This window comes from Cryptomeria japonica, chromosome 3, assembly GCF_030272615.1.
Source record: "Cryptomeria japonica chromosome 3, Sugi_1.0, whole genome shotgun sequence".
In the NCBI taxonomy this organism is placed as follows: Eukaryota; Viridiplantae; Streptophyta; class Pinopsida; order Cupressales; family Cupressaceae; genus Cryptomeria; species Cryptomeria japonica.
Genome location: NC_081407.1, coordinates 999554795 through 999575854, shown reverse-complemented (window position 1 = coordinate 999575854; position 21060 = coordinate 999554795). Strand labels below are relative to the sequence as shown.

General features: G+C 40.7%; 1 protein-coding gene across 4 annotated transcripts in view; it reads right to left on the bottom strand.

The window, feature by feature from the left end:
* The window catches only part of LOC131077759 (kynurenine 3-monooxygenase), a 143704-nt gene that overhangs the window by 95274 nt on the left and 27370 nt on the right, over positions 1–21060 (bottom strand). For all 4 annotated transcript variants that reach the window (XM_058015309.2, XM_058015308.2, XM_058015306.2 and 1 more), the window contains exons 4-6: positions 14761–14855; positions 14375–14496; positions 14095–14215 (exon numbers count right to left, since the gene is read on the bottom strand). In XM_058015309.2, coding sequence (XP_057871292.2) covers positions 14095–14215; positions 14375–14496; positions 14761–14855 — 338 coding nt within the window. The remainder of the gene's footprint in view (positions 1–14094; positions 14216–14374; positions 14497–14760; positions 14856–21060) is intronic.

The window sequence follows — 21060 nt, the reverse complement described above, 5'->3', positions numbered from 1 at the left end:
GTAAATGGTATTGGAAACGGGTCTTTTATGGTGACCGCATTAAGGCATATGAAATCCACGCAGATTCGGATCTGGTTTGCCTCCTTTTTAAGGGATATCACTATGGGCGACACCCACTCGCTGGTCTGCACTTTAAAAATAATCCCGGCTTCGAGCATACGTTCAATTTCATCATTCACTCTCGCCGCATAGTTTTTATTCATTCTGTACGGCCTCTTCCGTACAGGTACGGCCCCAGGTACGAGTGAAATTTGGTGTACACACAGTTCTGGCAGCACCCCTTTGAGGTCCTTCTACGTCCAAGCGAATACATCCTTGTATTCCATGAATATTTTAAACGCGGCGGCTTTCAAGACTGGATTCCAGTCGTCGCCAACCAGGATGTTCCTTGGCTCTGCTTCCGTGCCGAGGTTTGTAGGTTTTACGGACTCTTCGTACCGGATTGGTTTCGTCATGTCAAACCTGTGCGCTGGTACTTCGTTGACCAGGGCATCCCCTTCGATGTATTCCCCGTATGCTGGCGGAAATTCATTCTCGTCCGGTTCCTCGTCAACCTACAACATGTTGCACCCATACAACAGCTCGTAGTCCTCCATTTGCCAGTGGAAGAGCCCATTAAGGGAATCGGTCTCATCCTCGGAACATCCTTGGATTCCCAGGACGCCTTCCTCGTTCGGTTCCCTTCCGTACTTTCCTCCGTCAACTCCGCCCTCGCCGTCTGATTCTGATTCTGAAGCGAGTTCTTCACTCACAAGTTGTGTTTTCAGGTCGATAATAAATTTTCGCCCTGCTTTCTCCATTGACAACGTGTTACGCTTCCAGTTGTGATTCACTCTGGTTGCCACCAACCACCCTCTGCCCAAAATGGCATCGTATCCTTTCTTGGCGAGTAGAATTACCACGAAGTCGAGGACAAATGGTTGTGTCCCGATGGTCACGTGTTGCGCCATGAGCGTTCCAAGGGGTTTGATACCATGTTGATCCGCTCCCAGTAAGTTGAAGGTTGACGGCCATAGTGTCGGTTTGCCAAGCTGCTTCCAGGTTTCTTCCAGAAGCACATTCACTCCCGACCCGCCGTCGACAATAGTGTCAATCAAAATGGTGCCAAGTATTCCCATTTCTACCACCACCGGGTGCCGGCCACTATATAGTGTCAGGACCAATGGGTCTATAGGTGTTCCACCGGAAACATCCATATTCCAGGTCGCCTGACTGTGCGGAGTTACTTGCACCGTACGTAGGAGTGTCGTACGTAATTGCGGCATCGTTTCCAGGAGGTCCTTCATCTTCATGGGTACTTCAATCTGCAGCATTTGCTTCAGGATATTTTCCTCGGCTTCAGAGCAAAAAGTACTTGCCGCTTCCTGGGTGTTCCCTTGTGCCAACATTTCCTTCGCCACTTCAGCCTTCGCCTCCAGCGCCCGCTGCTTCTCCGTACGGGGGTCCGGGTATGTGGCCTTCTTTGCCTGTGACCGTGTGATTGCCAATACCCATTCCTCCGTCCTGTCAATATTGAGCAGGTTCACTCCAGACTTTGGGCAAGTTCCATCATCGTGGTCTCCAGGTCCACACCATTTGCATAGTTTTTGTGGTTTTTCTTCTGAGGTGCATTCCCTGGCAAAGTGGCCCCATTGATTGCAAGCTCGGCACTGGATCATTGGCCGTCCCTTTGCATCATATTGGATCCGGCTCCTATTATTATTATTGGACTTCCCCCCTCGCCGGTTGTTCCGGTATCCACCAGATGATGCACTATTGTTGGCGGTTTGCGAAGTTCCGATGGCCGGCTACTCTTGCGTGAAGAGAACTTGTTGGCTCCTGGTTTTCATATTGTAGGGACATTCCTTTGTCAAATGTCCTGCAATCTAACAAATGTCGCAGAAAGCCTTCTTGGGGCAGGACCCCTTGGTGTGTCCGTCACTCCTACAGTCGGTACACCACACGTCGTTTTCTTCAGTCTTACTTGAAGTCCCCTTCATGGCTTTGAATTCTTTCAGCATTCGTTCCATGTCCTTTTGGAGAGCGTGCACCTTTTTACTCGATTCGCCACCGTTGTTGCTTTCCCCGTCAGAGTCTTCATCATCATCAGATGAGTATTTATTACTTTTCTTCTTCTTTGATGTTTTGTATTCGCTCTCTAGGTCCATCGCCCTATTATAGGCGTCGTCATATGACGTCGGGGGTACAATTTTCATCTTTTTTCGTAGGGAGGATTTCAATCCTTCAACGAACCATCGTTTCTTCAATCCATCTGCTGGTTGGCTTTCCATTTTACCCAGCAATTCCTTCAGCCTCCTGCTGTATGCCCGTACTGTCTCCTTGGTACCTTGTTTGGTACTGTATATCTCCGTTACAATTTCATTGTCATCACGGAGCAACCGAAACTCCTCTGTGAATTCCTTCTGTAGATTGGCCCACGTGGCCACTTTTTGCTTGTCCACATCGGAGTACCAATCTATGGCAACTCCACGTAACGTGGCTGGGAACTGCTATACCCAGTCATCTTGGTTTGTCACTCTGTTGGTGGACCAAATGGTTTCACATGTATGGCAATGCCGTAAGGGGTCTTCCTTGCCGTCCCTTGTGAACTTTGGCAATTTTTGTTTACTCGCCATCCTGGGTCGTTTTCCTGGGGTTGGTTGTGCCTGTGTCTGTGGCCCTGCACTGCTTCCTCCAGCGCCAGTGGTGTGTCCTGCGTGGGCGACTGGAGGTATGGTGTTTTGCCTGTCGTGTGTGGCACCTACACCCGTACGGTTGCCCTCCCCTTCGCTCTCACCCACGCCCACTCCTGGTTCCCGTTGGTGGTCCTCACTTTGTGGTGTAAGGGATAAGTTTCTGAACCGATCCCGGGTCTCTTCGACTAGATTTCGCCGCAACCTTGTTTCTTCCAGAAACTCTTTGTGGCTCCACGCCCTACGGTGTTCTGGCGACGCGTGGAAACTTCCCTCAGCTTCTGCACCCTCCCTAACACCTCTGTGGTTCCCTTCGGGCCACCCTTCGGCAGGTCGTCCTTCGGCAAGTTGCCTCAGCCTCCGTCTCCGTTCTACTCGCTGCTCCAGAATCAAGGCCCTCTGCGCAGCCTCCCACTCGTCCGTTTCCACTTTTTTTATTTCTATCTTTATTCAGTAGGTTGGGCATAAATTGACGCACATTTCCATAACTCACAATGCATAAACCAAAACACGTCTTTATTAATTCATTTCGTGAGATACAACTCGTGTCAATGACACTTTTATTTGAATATAAAAAGTTTCAAGGTTCAATTCCCTCCTAGCCTGGCGCCATCCCGTTCCGTTTCCCGTCGGCTGTTTTCTTCGTACTGCTGAAGAATTTGTTGGCGTCGCTCTTCCTGGGCAATCTCCTCCAGGCGAGCCTATTGTGCCAGCGATGCCTGTGCAAGCAACCAAGGGAGGTGGTTCATCAACCGGTTTACTGCTGGGCTAACCTCCAGCGCTGTCCACACGGCACTTGGTGGGATTTCCGCCTCCGCCGCCTCTCGTCGGACGTAGGTCTGGATGGCTACCTGGAGCAGAATTGAAAATTCTCTCGTTGCCATGTCTTCTCTTGTGTAAAGTTTTGTTCGCGCGTCATCGGCCTCTGGGTTTATTTCACCAACGGGTAGGCCCATCGTGTCTGTGCGCCATCCGCGTCTCTCATTCCCGAGTATGTCTAGGCAATGGCGCAAAATGTTTTCCCTCTCGGGTGAATACTTAAATCATAAAGCAAGTAATGCAGAATAATGCCATAGATATCAGACAAGTATAAGAGATGTTATTCCATTCATAATTTTTGTGTTTGTTACAAGTTACATTCCGAAGTACATAAAGATACTGAGGGGGTGCGAGTGCCAACCGTCGCACCGCAACTACCACCCCTCGGCTACCAACTAACCAACACAATTACGACTTAATTAACTAGTCTTATTCCCGTGTACAATGATGCGGCTAACAACACTTCAGGCTACTTCTTGTGTGGAAGAGAGAGTCGAGGATCACCTCTTAGGTTTTCTATTCCCTTGCTATAAATGAGAGAGAGGAATGATTCAAAATGCAATCTAACCAAGGATGCAAGTAAGCAAGCAAACCCTAATCTGGAAATGTAGATCAAAGGACAACTGTTACACTACTGAAAAGTACAGATTAGGACGCAAAATCAGAGGTGCACCTGTGTTTGAAATCTGAGCAGAAATGTCCGGGACCAAGGTGCCACACCACTATCCTGATTCTGCAAGTCTGGAGCTGCAACTGACAGGGTGAGTTATGAGGCCTGCAAGACACTGTTCTGCCAAATCCTGCTGACAAAGGGCAAGACCAAGGCGCCACACCCCTGTCCTAGGCAAGACCAAGGCGCCACGCCCCTGTCCTTGGGGTTTCTAGTGAAATCTGCACTCAAGAACTGTCTTTGTGTGCTCCTCCAGTCCTAAAACTTCCAGCAACGCTCGGATCCAAACATGTATCTGAATCTGCAAAATAGGGTTTTGGGTGGCTATATGGGTTTTTGCCTCAGTCAAACCCCTATGTTGGTGATTTCCACCTCAACAAATAGCTGATAATGTACTGAAAATGTGTGTGCAAGAACCTTGTGTGTGTGCAAGATCCTAAACTGAAAGCAAACAATCTAGAGCAACCCTAAAGAGTAAACCCTAATTACTTATAATTGACAAAGTAAATGCTCCAAATCCATGATGCAAAGTGATCTAAAACATGAATATGAATCAGAATGAAGCTTATGCAAAGACATGAAAACAACATGAAACCATACCCAACCCCAAGGGAGAGGTACAAGCCAATCTTCAGTCGGTGATCTCCTATTGTTCTCCTACATCTTCAAAAAGCCTCCAATTGATGAAATGATGGTTGATGAATGAATGTTGAATGTTGTTGATGACTTCAAAGATCTACTCTTTCACTGCAAAGAAGGCTCTTTTTGCTCCAAAAACCTGCTCTTAGATTCCTAAAAGAAGACCCCTTCAAATGAAGAAAGAGAGATCTTAAGTATGAAACCCTAGATCTTAATTTCGTCTTTAGGCCAACCTAGGATTTGAATTTCCCGCCAATCTTTTGGGGTTAAGCATTATTATATCATAGGATTATGCTCCCGAAATTTCGAGGAAAAAGTCGACCATGTGCATTCCCACCACAGTCCAACCAACTTTTCACCAAATTTTCGGGGCCATTAGATATGATGATATTAGAGCGCATCCCAAGGTTACAGCTGATTTCGAAATGTTTTGATATGTGAAATCAGGCCTTAAAGGTTGAAATAAGACATAATTAGGGTTTATGATTAAATGATTCATTGGAGGAATAAAATGAAAAGGGGCACGCTTAAGGTAAAGGGCCCAACTATATAATATGTATAGTGATGAAACATGACTTTAGATTTAATTAAATTAATTAATTAAATGCTTAAAGGGAAATTAGAGATGCAAGATGCAAGACACACTAAGGCGGGTGCTAACCTAAGTGTGAAATTGTACCATCCTAGCAAGGGTGTACAATTTACGACACTATACTACTAAACAAGTGGATGATTTGGTTATTACTTTCCCCATTGTACAAATGGTTATTTTGAATTATGCTTTCCCATTGAATAAGTTGAAGTTCCCTATTTCTTTCTCACTGAATAAGTGGAAGTGCCCTTTATTTACCCACTAAATAAGTAGATGTTTGTAATGGTTGTGCATTTTTGTTTCAGTATTGTATAAGCACTCCATTGTGATAAGTGGTATCGGCATGTTTGATGCCTAATGCATTTCCCTTGCAGTTACTACATTCAAACTAATTGTAAAATTCTAACACCGTACACTCTCACCTTGCCCATTTCGGGATCAGGATGATCATAAAGGAAAAGAACATTGTATTGTAATCTCACTTTCAGTTGATGTGATTTAAAAAAAATCTAGGGTGGTTATCCATTATTACAATCTACTACAAATAATAATCTATCACAACTGAAGGACACTTATGATTTTCAACTAAACACAAATTAAAAATCAAAAGTGAAACAAACTCAGATTGAAAATACACAAACAATAAGCATGAACAGATTATCATCACACAGTTGGAAGACTTCTTCTAATGATGATTGAAATACAAAACTTACAAGAATTATCAAAGTTTTTAATAACACAAAACAATTGATCAAAACTTACAAAAAAATTTATGGCAAATGGAGACAGAATTGCAACTTTCTAGATATGATCCATCACCTTAGGTGAATGCTACTCTTGATCACCAATTGATTGGGAGACTCAATTATTCAACCTACACTAGACCAAATATCAGTTATGTTGTCAATTAGCTTTCAAATTTTATGTGAACCTACCATTTCAGACTACAAAGCAGCAGAGTGACTTTTGTGATATATTTGGAGTGTGGTGGAGTAAGGTTTAGATTATAAACAATATGAGCATTTTTCTTTGAAAGGATACATAGAGATGCAAGATATTAGGATAATAGAAAGTCTACTTTTGGATTTCTTTTCTATTTGGGATCCACTCTGATATCATGGGGGAGTAAAAAGAAAATCATTGTTGCTGTCTCTTCCAAAAAGGTAGAATATTGCACCCAAGTGGAGCTATCTATGAGGCAATATGGTTATGTCACATCTTGAAAGGAATGGGTGTACCCAAGCCACAACCTATAGTTCTATTCTGCAACAATCAAAAAGTGTTGAAGACTGTTCATAATCCATTCTTTCATGAGTGTTATTGTAAATCGATGTTCTATTAAACAATAGAGACGGAAGCTCTATATAAAGAATTTACAAGAGATGATGTTTCTAAAAGAAACAATCGTTAACAGGATGCAGAAAATGAAACTTTCCTAAATTGACTAAGACAACTAGATGACCATTAAAAAAACAAAACATTATTCTAATACCCTCCCTTACTGGTCATCGTCCTAACAACCCTACAAAAGACAATCTACAGGTCTTTTGTTCACAAACACAAAGAAGGCTGCCCCTTCTCTTCCGAACACTCTGCCGCTGCTAAGATCCTCCCTGGATCTGCAAAATGTTAATGATCAAGATAACCAGAAACCTTCCAACTTGATGTTGGGAAAACAAAAAACCGTCCCTCTTGTAGCCAGAGACACCAAGAACAGCTTCTCAAACTGAAACCACAATTTTAAGGAAAAATTGGCAAACCCTTGTGCAGACCGTTGCCCTAGCAACTCCAGGTGCGATCCAAAATAGTTGTAAGAAACCATGAGTTTTTAGGAGAAAAATCAATCAAAACCCATAAACAATTTTTAAGGAGAAAATCACACAAAACCCATACACTGAAACATCAGTGAGTAGCTGGCATAAAATCTGAGACAGAGATCAACATACAAAACTTCGTTTTTGAGGAAAAAAGGGTAAAACCCTTCCAAAATTTTTAAGGAGGAAAATTATAAACCCAAAATCACACGTGAACTTCACGAATTATAGGCAAATTTTTTTGGACAAAATCAAAAAAACCAAACAAACAATTTTTTCGGAAAAAATCGTGAAAACCCACAAACAATTTTTAGGAAAATTTGTGAAAACCCATACAAATAATTTTTGAGGAAAAATTGTAAAAAGCCAACAAATAATTTTTGAGGAAAAAATTATTAAAACCCACCAATAAGTTTTGAGGACAAAAATTATAAAAAACCATTAGATAATAAAAAAAAATTAAGGGTAAAAATTTAGAAAAAACCCACATAATTTTTTCCACCCACCAAAATAAAACCCTTCAATTCGTAAAAACCAAGAATCTGGAAACCCTAGCAATAAGTCTATTGTCCTCATTTTTTTTCAAAAATGAAGGACCATTACATGAAATGTTTGTGAAAAAATGAAAATTTTACTCTGTGGCATGCTTCTCGAGGCAGAATTTCAACTAATCCTTGGACTGGCTTAATCCTCAGTCCATCCTCGAACCACGTTCGAATTTCGTCACATTCTGGATTCGTTTGCTATGTCTTTCCTTCAATTTCGGGTTTTTTCTCCCTGACTGTAGGTGGAAAATTTTCCTTGAATTGCAAGTTTTAATGATTTCCTTTGTTTTGGTCTTTGTAGGGAAATTTTTGGCTAATTACAAGTGCACTTTATTGAAAAAAGAACTTGTAACTTACTTTTTATTTCCCCCTTGATGCTTTTTGGCTTTTTAAGTTAAAATAGGGATTTTTGGATAAGTTACAAGTAAACTTGTAATTCTTTTCTAAAACCCCTACTTTAATGTCTTTTGCTTGTAATAAGGATTTTAAACCTCTATTACATATGTGCAAGTTATTAAAACTTGTTGTAGGGATTTTATTTTCCCTTTACAAGTAATTTGTAACTTGCACATCTCTCTCCAAAACTCGATTTTGCCTAGAATTGAAATAAAGTGACATTTTAAACTTGCTATTTTGCCTGAAAAACCCGATTTTCTCCATAAAGGGCAAATTGGGGAATTTTAAACTTGTAATTGCATTTTTAAAACCCGATTTTGCCTTGTTGATGGAAAAAGTGAAATTTTAAACTTGCAATTGGATTTTTAAAACCCGTTTTTACCTTGTTGAGAGAAAAGTAACATTTTAAACTTCTTGTTTGCTCTCAAAAACCCGATTTTCCTTATTGCATGCAATTTTAAACTTGTTCTTTTCTAAAAACCCGACCAGCAATATTAGAGGATTTTGTTGAAGATTTCCAATGACTTTTGTGGAGAAATTCAAGGAGGAAGGCGTTTTGGATTCTTTGCTATTTTCATGCATTTTCCAACTCTCTTCATGCCATTTGGAAGACATTATCACTGGTTTTATGGGGTTCTAACAGCAAAAACGTTTTTTGCCAAAACCACGATTTTCTTTCCCAAGTTGCCACGTTTTCATCTCTCCTTTAGGCGTTTTTGCTTATTATGCTAAGGCGTTGGGGTTTGATGGAGGATTGATCACTTCTCGTGACATTAAATTTGCATTTGGTGCCATGTTTTGCTACCCAAGGCATTTTCTTAAACGTGGCTTGGGTTTTGGAATGCGGTTAATTTCTTTTTAAGAGTTCTCCTTCCTTCTTTCAAAGATTGATCATCTTTTTGAAGAGGCATTTTCAGTTTGAAGCAAGGTTTGATTTCTTTTCTTTCTTTGTTTCATTTTCTTGTTTTCTTGTCGTCTTGTTTTTCCTTTCTAGTTGTAAATTTGTATATGATTATTTTGCCCCAAAAATCGGTTTTGTGAGAGAGATTTTCCCCTTGCAAGGCAATTTGTGGATTGCATTGTTCTTCCCCATTTTCCCTCTTTACTTGTATTCGGGATTTTAAATCCCGATTGCAAGTTGGATGAAAATAATTGTTCTTCCCTTACGGTTAAAAGAATTTAACCATCTTTGGTTGAAATTCCAAGTTGCAAAGATGAAAAATACCCATTATTTCAAAAGCGGGTTTTTAAAACCGGATTACATGTTGAAAGTTCTTCCCATTTTCTTGAAGACGATCTTCCCAAAATCTTTTCATTTTCACTCATATTCATTTCCATCATCCGCACATACCATTTCATCCACTCATTTCACACCTTCATTCATTTTTCCCATTTAAAGTCTACCTACGGTCAGCCATCCAGAACCCGAAATTGGTCCAAAATGCACTCAAAAAACACTTGAAAATGAGTTCTAAAGGTCCAATTACAAGTAAAAAATTGTAGTTACCCATTACACATATGAAGTTGCATGTTTGTTCTCCACAATTGCAAGTTAATGCTCTTGTTTTTCCCACACATGTAATGCAGCTTCCAAAACCCGAAATTCACTTGTGAGTCCATTTTTGCATCAATTTATCCCTTCCCTTGTCAGTTCGGTTTGCACACACGATCTACCAAATCAATGGATTAAGGCATGGGCCTTATTTTGCAAGAAGATTTCAAGAATGAAGGATGATACAAAGAAGAGATACAACAACAATTCATGGTTGAGAGCATAGAATGCTTTCAAGACAAAGATGGTCATGACATGAAAAGAGGAAGGCAACCCTTTCCCTCCTAAAAAGATAGTACTACCCCAAGCAAGAAGACAAGGATGCAAGTTCTCGTTCCGGTTCAAGATGTCTTTACCAATCCAGAATACTTCAAGTTCTAGCATCTTGAAGCGACATGAAAATCATCACAGACAAAGGATGATGCAGTTAGAGTCGCGTCTTTGGACACATGGAATAGTTTTAGTTATGCATTTGTAATTTTGTTTTGACAAGTTACATGTAAAAGATAACTTTGTAAATGCAAGTTAAGTCATTACTTGCACTTTTGTAATTACATGTAAGGCAACTACAAGTTGTGTTCAGTTAGGACTGTAGTTGGAATAAGTCTTAGTTAGTTATTGAATAAGTCTTGGTGGTTGAAAGCATCTCTCGAGTTAGTTAGGATCCTCCCACCTTTTTCTCAAGGCTCCTCTTCTATAAATATTTGAGGGGTCTATTGTAATTTTTATCTTTTGGAAAGCAAGCAAAAACTCTGCCAAATTTACAGCAAAGAAGTCTTTGAGCTTTCATGTGTAAATTCAAGAATTGAAAGGAATAGAAGGAAATTGCTCAAGCTTTGAGTCTTTGTGCTACATACTTGAGTTTGTGTTCTATATTATCTTTCTTGCAAGTGTTTCTTAAAGAGCTCAATCACATTTGATTTCCAGTCTTTGTGCTGCAAGTATTTGAGGTTAATATAGATTAAAATAAATATTCTGTTGAGAGAAGTTGTAAGTCTTTGTGCTTTCACTTGTTCTTAAGAGAATTTAGGCAAATTAGCTGTGAGTCTTTGAGCTTATACTGCTTCCCATTGTTTTAAGTAGAAAAGAATAAGATATTCCAGTCTTTGAGCTATTATAATTTGTTCTTGATAGAATTAGTATAGAAAAAGGTAGATAGGACTTCACATAATCAAGTCTTTGAGCTTGATATTGCTGTCCCGTCCCGAAGGAAGTGACTGAAGTCTTTGAGCTTTCAGGAAACTTCATTTCCTTTCTCTCATTTCATCTCGAAAGTTGTTACTGTTGTTTTATATCAAATCGCTATCACTTTTTTGTGAAGAGAAAAGGATATTGTCTTTCTTGAAAGAAGAAGAAAGATTGTTGTCCCATCCTATTTTATTTTTAAAGTTGTAGTTAGATAGGGGGAGCCTTCCCTTAATTAGGAGAGTTTTACTCACACACTGTGGTTGAAACCACAATTTTGTATATTTCCCCAAGTGTACAAAATTTTCAACCAACAAGGTCGCAGAACCCAGAGACGTCTTCAAAACAAAATGCAAACTAAGAAGAGAACAAAAATTGCGCCATAAAAAAGAACAAAAAATGCAGACAAATTCGAACAAACCCTAACGGCCATGGTGCTGAAAAGGGTCGCAGAAAAATCACCGCATAGAGAAAACAGGACGCGCCACCGGAAAAGTTACGACACAAAAAAAATGACGCGGACAGGATAAAAACAAAAATCGCACCCCAAAAACTAACGTAGGAAATCCTGCAGAAAGTGAAAATTGCCGCTGCATACCAAAAAAAAAACCGAATCCCTTCCGTCATGGAATCAAGTCGCAGAGAATAAGGGAAAAAAAAAATGAGGCGCACACAGAAGAAAATGTGGGTCAAACAAAAAAACGCTGCCAAAAAACCTAGACGTGCAACATAGGAAAATCTAAAGCCCTTCACGAAGATGAAGTGCGGACGAAGAAACCCTAATAGACGGACCCACAAAAAATCAAAAGAAAACTTCAACAATTTTTTTCATAAAAAAAATGATTAAAAAATTTTTAGAAATAAATTCCAAGTAGTTCCTCCACTAATTAAAAAATTCGCCAAATCCTATAAAATCCCATTGACCCACTCTGATACCATGTTATGGTAAATCGATGTTCTATTAAACAATAGAGATGAAATCTCTATATAAAGAATTTACAAGAGACGATGTTTCTAAAAGAAACAATCGTTAACAAAATGTAGAAAAGGAAACTTTCCTAAACTAAGACAACTGGATGACCATTAAAGAAACAAAACATTATTCTAATAATGAGCACACTAAACACATTGAGTTTCAATGTCACTACATCCACAAGCATGTGCAACAAGAATATTTAACTCCAATTTTGTTCCACTAAAGAGTAGCATGCAGATATTTTCACCATATCTCTTGTTGGTGTAAAATTTGAAGCTTTCCAAAACTTCTTGACTTGTATACTTAAGAAAATATGTAAAAAGGGGGGATTATTAGAATAAATAAATAATGTTATATAAAATCATAGTATTGATATTAACAATAATAATATAGTTTTTGGGTAGTTAATCAGTTATGCCTTAACCAACAATATTCTCATTGTATTTAGTCAACCTTTGATGAATAATGCAAACCTCATTGGTTCCTAATTTCATTATAAATCCTATGGGAATATGTAATGTCTCCTTCCTAATTTGCCCTAGAATTTTCCCTAAAATCACAATTGCAACAAGTGAGGGTTAGGGTTACATTTTATCAAATAAATATTTCTTCAATAATGCAATCCTGAATTTGAATCTTACAATCACAACATGAACAACATATGCAAATATACACACACATATATATATGTTTAATCGTTAAGATTAGGCAATTACATCATATTCATAGATTATCTATAATGCAAACATATTAGGGTTTGGGAGAAGGGACATGATGGGTCCACCTGAAACCATTTCTACACCAAGCCCAGGAGTGGATGTCTACCACAGCCCTCTTGATTGGCGGCTTGTATCTGCTTTCCCCATCAATGTCTCATCTCCCTAAAGACACTTGCCATCTTGTGGAATTTGGGCAGCGGTCATAAGTGGGTTACTTGGCTCTCTACGTAAGTGCCCTTTGGTCCTAGGAGCCATTATAGTCAACTCTAGAATGGCCTACCTACTTAGTAGTGTTTACCCTTTTTGCTTACACCCCAAGCCCTTCCTATAAGATGGATTTCAAACAATCAGGCATATCTTATATTCTATCGTATAATCATACACTTGAGTATTATCTATAATGCATAAGCAACATGTATATATATACCACCAACAGTTGTGAGAGTGCAGAATCCTGAGAAAGGCAGATCTGAAAATAATATCAAACTGCTGTTTTAAGCCTGATCTGAAGATTAATTCCCTTGATGTATTTTCTGTTGGATGACTAGAGGTTTGATCTGAAATTCCTTTATTTCCTTTATCAGAATTATTTCTTCTTCAATCTGCAGAATCTCTTCTTATGTGTGTTTCTGCTTGTGTGTTTTCTTCCTCCCTTCATTCCATATCCTTTTATACTATCCTATGATCCTATCTTATTGAGGAGACACATCTCTTAGAAAAGAGACATCCATTTAAAGGGTCATGCCTCCTCATTGTTGTCTTATAAGATATGCACTTCTGATTCCCTTCAGTATTCCCCACTCAAATGAGATTCTCTTCTCCCTTTTATATCTCATGTTTGAGGGAGTCACAACTTTTCATTTCATGTCTTTTGACCATTCATTAAGTTAATTAAATTTTAATTATATTTAATTATATTCTTTTATATTTTTATTTTTTTTTCTTCTGTGTTTTAATTTTATTATTATTATTTATTATTAAATTCTATTTCAAAGTGGGCACATTACATTATATGAATACTAGCATTGAGCAATGTAGAAGTTTCACTGTATAAGATCTATCCTGTACATATGGATACCTTGGATTGCTCTAAACAATATGTAAATGGGTATATTGTCGTCAATACAATAAATGTTAATGACATCAGGTTCAAATAAACCCATGAAATTGTAAAAGCCACCTGACATTTGCTTCTGTTTCACGTGCATCCTCATATAGTACTTCTTCACTCAATATATAATAGATACTATTCTACCCTTTTCAAAATAAATTGAAACAAACATATAACAAAACATATGCATAGTAAGGGTAGCTTATCAAATTCAAAAATTATCTAAGAGATGCATTGCAAGAAATTGTATTGAAAAACAGAATGCAAACAAGATAGTTCAAAAGAAAACAATATTTTATTTGACAAATTTATATTGAACTGTATTTTGGTATTCAGCCAGCTTAACATAAAACAAAATTAAAATTAAATCAAGTGTAGCAAAAATTTAAATATTAAACACTGACTTATCACTTGCTCCATAGGCCTGATCAAGTCGCAAAATTTCTGATCGTACTTTACTTGAAACACCATCAGCTCCAACTAGAAAATCAAATTCAACTTCAATCTCATCCAAATGAACTTTACCTGAGAAACAAAACAAATATTATACCATCATACCCTTAACACCTCTTTAAAGTGCAGAATCGGAACAGACTACAGATAATATATGGTGAAGCAAAGACACAAAATTAAATAGAACCCAGATCAAACAAGAACGAATACATGTTTGCATTTTGTGCTCACCTCGATCATTAGTTCCACTATCACTGCTATACTTCTGATTGCAGAAAAATTTGGCTGTGCTCTTTTTGTCATCTATTGATGAAAGCTCCCATCCGAAATAAAGAGTGAGATTCTCAGAAACTCTGTCAAAAACCATGTCTAGCTTCAGTGTGGAGAACAGCTACATATCATTACAACATCAAAAAGGATTTAATGTGCTGCAGTAATTTAGTTATTCAAGCATCAACTATTGTGATTACAAAAGCTATTGTACTCAGAAATTGCTCAAGCTTGCCACACAAACAGAGATTATATAATACACCCCATTTTAATTCCAACCAATGCTTCTAGTTTTTAACTGGAATTGACATTATTTCACATTCTATATATAATTTCAAGGGGTGTACCTTTGAAGAAGACTTTGTTGCAGAAAAGCCACTAATCCATTGCGGCTTGCTACATAGCTTTGTGTTCCAGGTCCACTGTAATAATCCATTTTCATCTGTAACCAGAAGAAACATCCAGAGTAATAGCTATTTAATTAGGGGTTTTACACTTACATTCTTTTGGACAAGCAAAATTAGTTTACCTCCAGTAGCTAGACACAAGATTAAAATATTAATAAATATAGCTGGATGAACAGAAAACATCAATGTTAAGTTCTGCCTCCTATTTCTAATTGCTTTCTGCACTTTTCAAAACACAAGTTTGTTCAAATTAATGACATTATATGTAAATTCCACAAATATTTATAGAGAAAGGGCATACATTTGTATCTGTTGCATTTTTCCCAATTCTCTTTGACCCTTTGTCCCTAGGACAGCAGGTTAGTGTTCAAATGGTGTATTTATTTGAAAAAAATTGGTATTTAGTCTGAACCTTATCCAAACTTGAATCCCATTCCCCAGTAAATTCAGACCCCATCCTTAATTCAGTTGTTTTCAGTCCTGAGTCAAGACTGTAGGTGTGGCTTGGACCTGGTTAAGGAGTGTGTTGTATCCATTCAAGATTTCCATATCATAATTAAACTCAAACCAAAAAATGTGTTTCCTCAATCAGCAGTCATATTCTAAAATTGATTTTGTTTGTTTCTGTCATTTTGCTCTTCTTTTGTGTCTTTGAAGGGAGAATAAATAGAATTTTCAAACCAAAGGCAGAAAACAGATTTCATTTTATTCAGCACTTACAAACATTTCAAGAAAGTTGCAGAAAAATATGATACATATCTTTGAGAATAAAGGCATATTACTGAGGTACACGAACAGAAAAGCCAAAAGACCATTTGAAGTTGACAAAGGAAACATGAATATATACTATCATCATAGAGATTCATACTCAAAAAAGTAAAAATTACAAGACAAAGTCATGGTCAAGAGGAAAACTAAGTGCCATACAAAGAAGCAATCATGAAGTCTTCCAAGCAATTCTTTTGATGTGAGGTGTGAGGATTTCTAATCCCCATCTTAAATGTTCTGCTTGTATGCCATCTATGTCTCGAGCTTTACCCACCACAAGCTTTCTAATTCCTTCTTTGATATTGTCTGAGGAGAAGAGTTTAATTCTTGATCTGATCATCAGAGGGCTATCTTTGTCTTGATCTATCTCATATAGCTGCTTTGCATATTCTAGCCATTAAAGATCTGTGATATTATTTTCTTTGCCTGTGTCTCTTTGTTGCAACTCTTTCCAAAAGCCCCTTGGATTTTGTCTCCCAAGTTTAATCAGCTATTTCTTCTTGTTTGCATGCACTCCTTTTTTTTCATTCTCACTAGTTTTGTATATTCTTTGTTGTTACCTTGTATTTTGACCATTTTCTTTGCTGCCTTACATTCTTCATCATACCACGGGTTTGTGGGGAAGCTATCCTTATTGCCCTTTTTAGGTCTAGACCTTTTGCATGAGTTAAGAGCCCTAAGGATTATAGATGTCAACTTTACGCTACCTATCATTTCCTTGTTTGAATTGACCAGCCCATTGACTCCCTCTTCTTGTAGCTGTTTTTTGAGCAGTGTTCGAAAGATTTCTTGATTTTCATGTGTCAATGTTGCCAGGAATAATCATTATGTTATGTTGTCATATTATGTTTATGTTGTCGTCGGTAATAATGAGTTACGGCCGTTAGTTAGTTAGTCGTCCCGAAGGGCAGTTGGACGCGACGGTTGGTCGCACCCCTTCGGGTATTATATATTGCATACCTTTCCTTCTTAGTATCATCATGATAGTCGTACCTAGGTTTAATGTTATAAGCACTTGATGTACATGGATTGTTGAATTAATACAGAAACTGGTTCTTCGATATATTTCCATTATGATCTTGTAGTGTCCTAAAATTGCGACACTTGCAATTTCGACTGCATTTGGGTCTTCACAATGGCGGCGCAACATTGAACCTGAATGGAGACCCCGAAACCTGTTTATGACACCAAAAACTGCATTTTTCTGCACCCTGTCCTGATCCCTCCTTGCACCCTGCTGTCCCGTGAGGTGGGACCATGGCGCCCAGCGCCCTGGTCCCCCAGGACCATGGCGCCCAGTGCCCTGGTCCCTGGCCCTATTTTGGGCCCGGTCTCTTTTTGGCATCGGGTCTTTAAGTTTGCAATTCGGGAAATAATGTTTCCTGGTCGGCCTAAGGTCGGAAAAATCAGTCTATCAACCCTAATTGACAAGTATATAAACTACTTTTCCTCTCCTAGAAAGGGAGGAAGGAAAGAGGAGGACATATGTGAGCAAGGCGCGAAAGCGATATTCAAACATTCAAGCATTCAAGCATTCCTTCAAGCAATTGAGCATTCTAAGTCTCCATTCAAGGCTACGTGTTGCATTCAAGACAAGGATTCAACCATTGAAGAGGAGATCACATACAACATACAACATATTACATACATTACACCTTCGCATGTAAGAATACAAACATTCTTACAGCAAGGTATCAATACTTGTTTACATTACAAACATTTACATTTACAGCATTCTCATTTCTTGGTTAATTCCAAAACCGGGGTTTGACCTAAAGGCAAACCCCTCATCCCTAACCCCACAATCGTCCTCTCTTTTCTGTGTGTAGGTTGCAGGTACGCGGCTGTAATTGAAGATCTAGAATCCTTGTGCAGAGACGAACAGATCCACCTTCGTTTCGCGGATTTTTCGGAGGACCGTGTGCACGCCGGGCGCCATCGTCCCGTCAACTTTCGCTCAAATTTGCAGAACAGCACCGTCTCGACATTTTACTGCTAATTCCAGGTCCGCAGCTTCATCCTGTATCCTTATCTCTGTTTATAAGCGAATCTTTCCTATTTTACATGCATTCTTAGTTCAATCATCCTATCTACATTTCTTTACAAAAGAGGGTATCCTTGATGTCTTAACCCTTGAAACTCATTTAGAATCCAATCCTGCATTGTGTGGGATTGGATCTTGTGGGTTTCAACCCCTCTTTTGAATGTAAAGTCTCTCCTAAGTGAAAACCATCAACCCTAGTGACCTCCCTTCTCTCTCCTTGGAGTTGGGGAGGGGAGAACAACTAGGGTTCGATTTTTTCGCTTTACAGATCTGTGCATTTGCTTTCTGTGTTTAATCGTTTACCGTATGAGGCAAACATTTGGCGCCGTTGCCTATACATACTCGGGAAAGGAAGGAGCGGATGGCGTACGGACACGATGGGCCTAACCGTCGGTGAGATTAACCGAGAGGCCGACGATGCACAAATGGAACTTTACGACGGAGAGGACACTGCAACAAGGGAATTCTCAATCCTGCTTCAAGTGGCCATCGAGACCTACGTCCGAAGAGAGACCACGGAGGCTGAAGTCCCAACAAGTGCCGTGTGGACCGCACTGGAAATTAGCCCCGTAGTGAATCGGTTGATGAACCACCTCCCCCGGTTGCTTGCACAGGCATCACTGGCACAGCGAACCCACCTAGAGGAGATTGCCCATGAGGAGCGACGCCAACAGGTCCTCCGACAATACGAAGAAAACAATCGTCGTTGGGACGCAGAACGTGATGGCAAGAGGCGAAGGGGAAATTGAACCCTGTAATAATCCCGGCACAATGTTGACATAAATTGTGGCCAAAAGGGAAAATAATAAAAGTTTTTTTTTTTGTTTTTTTTTTGTGTGTACATGGCGTGTGCTTGCTATGTACAGAAGTGATTTATGCCCAATATAGTAAATAAGGACAAAAGTAAAAAGATATGAAGTGACGAATGGGAAGTGGCACAAAGAGCGTTGAATCTCAGAGAGCAAATAGAACGAAGGCGTAGGCTAGGGCAGCTTGCCGAGGGACGACTGGCCGAGGGGTTGATCGAAGGGAACCCAAGATGTGTCACGGAGGTTGCGGAGGCAGAGATAGACGGAGAGAATTACACTCCCTACACTGTCGTAGGGTTGCCCAAAGGGAACCTAGGAGTCACGAAGGGTGCCAAAGGAGAACTCTACAGTTCGCCAGAATACCACCATAGGGTAAGAAGTCGCGAAGAGTTGGTGGAACAAACAAGGCAAAGTCTAAACCTGATCGACGCTACCAGAGACCTACTAAAGAACTTGTCCATTTTGGAGGACAACCGGAGGGAGACGACCGAAGGTGACGGTACGGCCGACGATGCCGAGGGAGCACAAGGGTACCGTACGGGAGGCAATTTGTTCGGTTCGGGGTCAACAACCTTCTCCAGAGGACCCACGAGTGGAGGGTCAGGTGTAGGAGGCGGAGGCGGAGGATCACCAGGTACAAGCACACAAGGCACCAGAGGAGCGAGACCCAACGGTGGGATGGCAAGTAAGCAGAAGTTGTCGAAGTTCAACGGCAACGGGAAGGAAGATCCCATCCGCCATTGCCGCACTTGCGAAACCATATGGTCATCGAACGGTGTTACCGACCAAGACGAATGGGTAACACAATTTCCAGCAACCTTAAGGGGAGTGGCCATCGACTGGTACTCTGATACGGATAAGACCAAAGTCGGCACATGGCCCAACCTGAAGAAGGGGTTCGCGATAGAGTTTCACCTCCTTAGAGACGACAATGAAATAGTAGCTGAAATCTATGGCACAAAGTAGAACAAGAACGAGACTGTCCAAGCCTATAGTCGGCGGCTCAAGGAACTGTTGGGGAAAATGGAGAGTCAACCATCGGATGGGTTGAAAAAGAGATGGTTCGTGGAGGCACTGAAACACTCCATCCGGAAGAAGATGAAAATTGTTCCACCAACCTCGTACGAAGATGCATATAATAGAGCGATGGATCTAGAGAGTGAGACCAAGACGTCCAAGAAGAAAAAGAAGAAGGATAGCTCGTCCGAGGATGATGACTCTTCCGAGGGAAGCAGCAGCGACGGCAAGTCCCGCAAAAAGGTGCAAGCCCTACAGAAGGACATGCTGAGGAAGGTTATGAAGGGAGGTCCAAGAAAGACCGACGAAGGGGAGCTTTGGTGCACGGAATGTAAGACGGACGGCCACACGAAAGGCTCCTGCCCAAAGAAAGCCTATAGTGATATATGTCGGTTGATGGGGCATCCCACCAGGGAATGCCCCTACAACATGAAAATGCGAAACCAACAAGTATTGCTTACGCAGGAACAACCAACTACATCGGGCGGTACCGGCAACTCCCAGGCGAACGACAATGCAACATCGGGAGGCTACCGAGATAACCGGTGGGCAGGACGAAACAACAATAACAATACAAGGAGCCGGATCCAATTTGACTCCAAAGGCCGACCGATGATACAATGCAGAGCGTCCAGCCAGTGGGGGCACTTCGCCTGAGACTGCTCGAAGGGAGAGGCCACACAATATTTGTGCAAATGGTGCGGACCGAGAGACCACGAAGACGCCACTTGCTCGAAGTCCAGCGTCAACTTGCTCAATATCGAGGAAACCAAAGAAGAGGAAGTGTTGGCCATAACCCGCGCCCAAGTCAGACAAGCAACGTGCCCGGACCCGGCAACGAAGAAGCGAAGGGTACGGGAGGCACGGGAAGAAATTGAGAAAGAGATACGAGAAAGGGCGAAGGCGAAGGGTACGGCGGGAACTTCCAGCCGACCGGAGGCAGAGGAGGCTATACTAAATCAAATTTTAAAACTGGAGGTGCCTGTGAAGGTACACGACCTTCTCTAGACAATGCCTCAATTACAAGCGACATTGTTGAATAATCTCTCCCAACCACGCACCAATACCAACTACCGCACAGATGTTCCTGGGGGGTCTGCAATAGACCCCATGCTGCTAGCAGTTAACACTGGAAGGAACCCGGCCATTGTGGAGATGGGTATCCTTGGCACCATTCTAACCGATACCATCGTCGATGGTGGATCAGGAGTGAATGTTCTTCCAGAAGAAACCTGGCGGAAGCTGGGGAAGCCGACGCTGTGGCCATCTACATTCAATTTGCTGGGAGCAAATCAGCATGGAATCAAACCCATCGGGACACTGATGAGCCAGCAAGTTACCATCGGGACGCAACCCTTCATACTGGACTTCGTGGTAATCCCACTAAAGAAAAAAGGGTATGATGCGATCTTAGGGAGAGGGTGGCTGGTGGCAGCCAAGGCCACCCACAACTGGAAGAAGAACACTCTGTCTATGGAGAATGGAGGAAGGAAGTTTATCATAGACCTTGGGACCCAATTGGTTAGTGAGGAACTGGCATCATCTTTGAAATCGAAGGGTGAAGGAGAAGGCAACCTGAGGGACGAAGGACGGGGCTGCAGG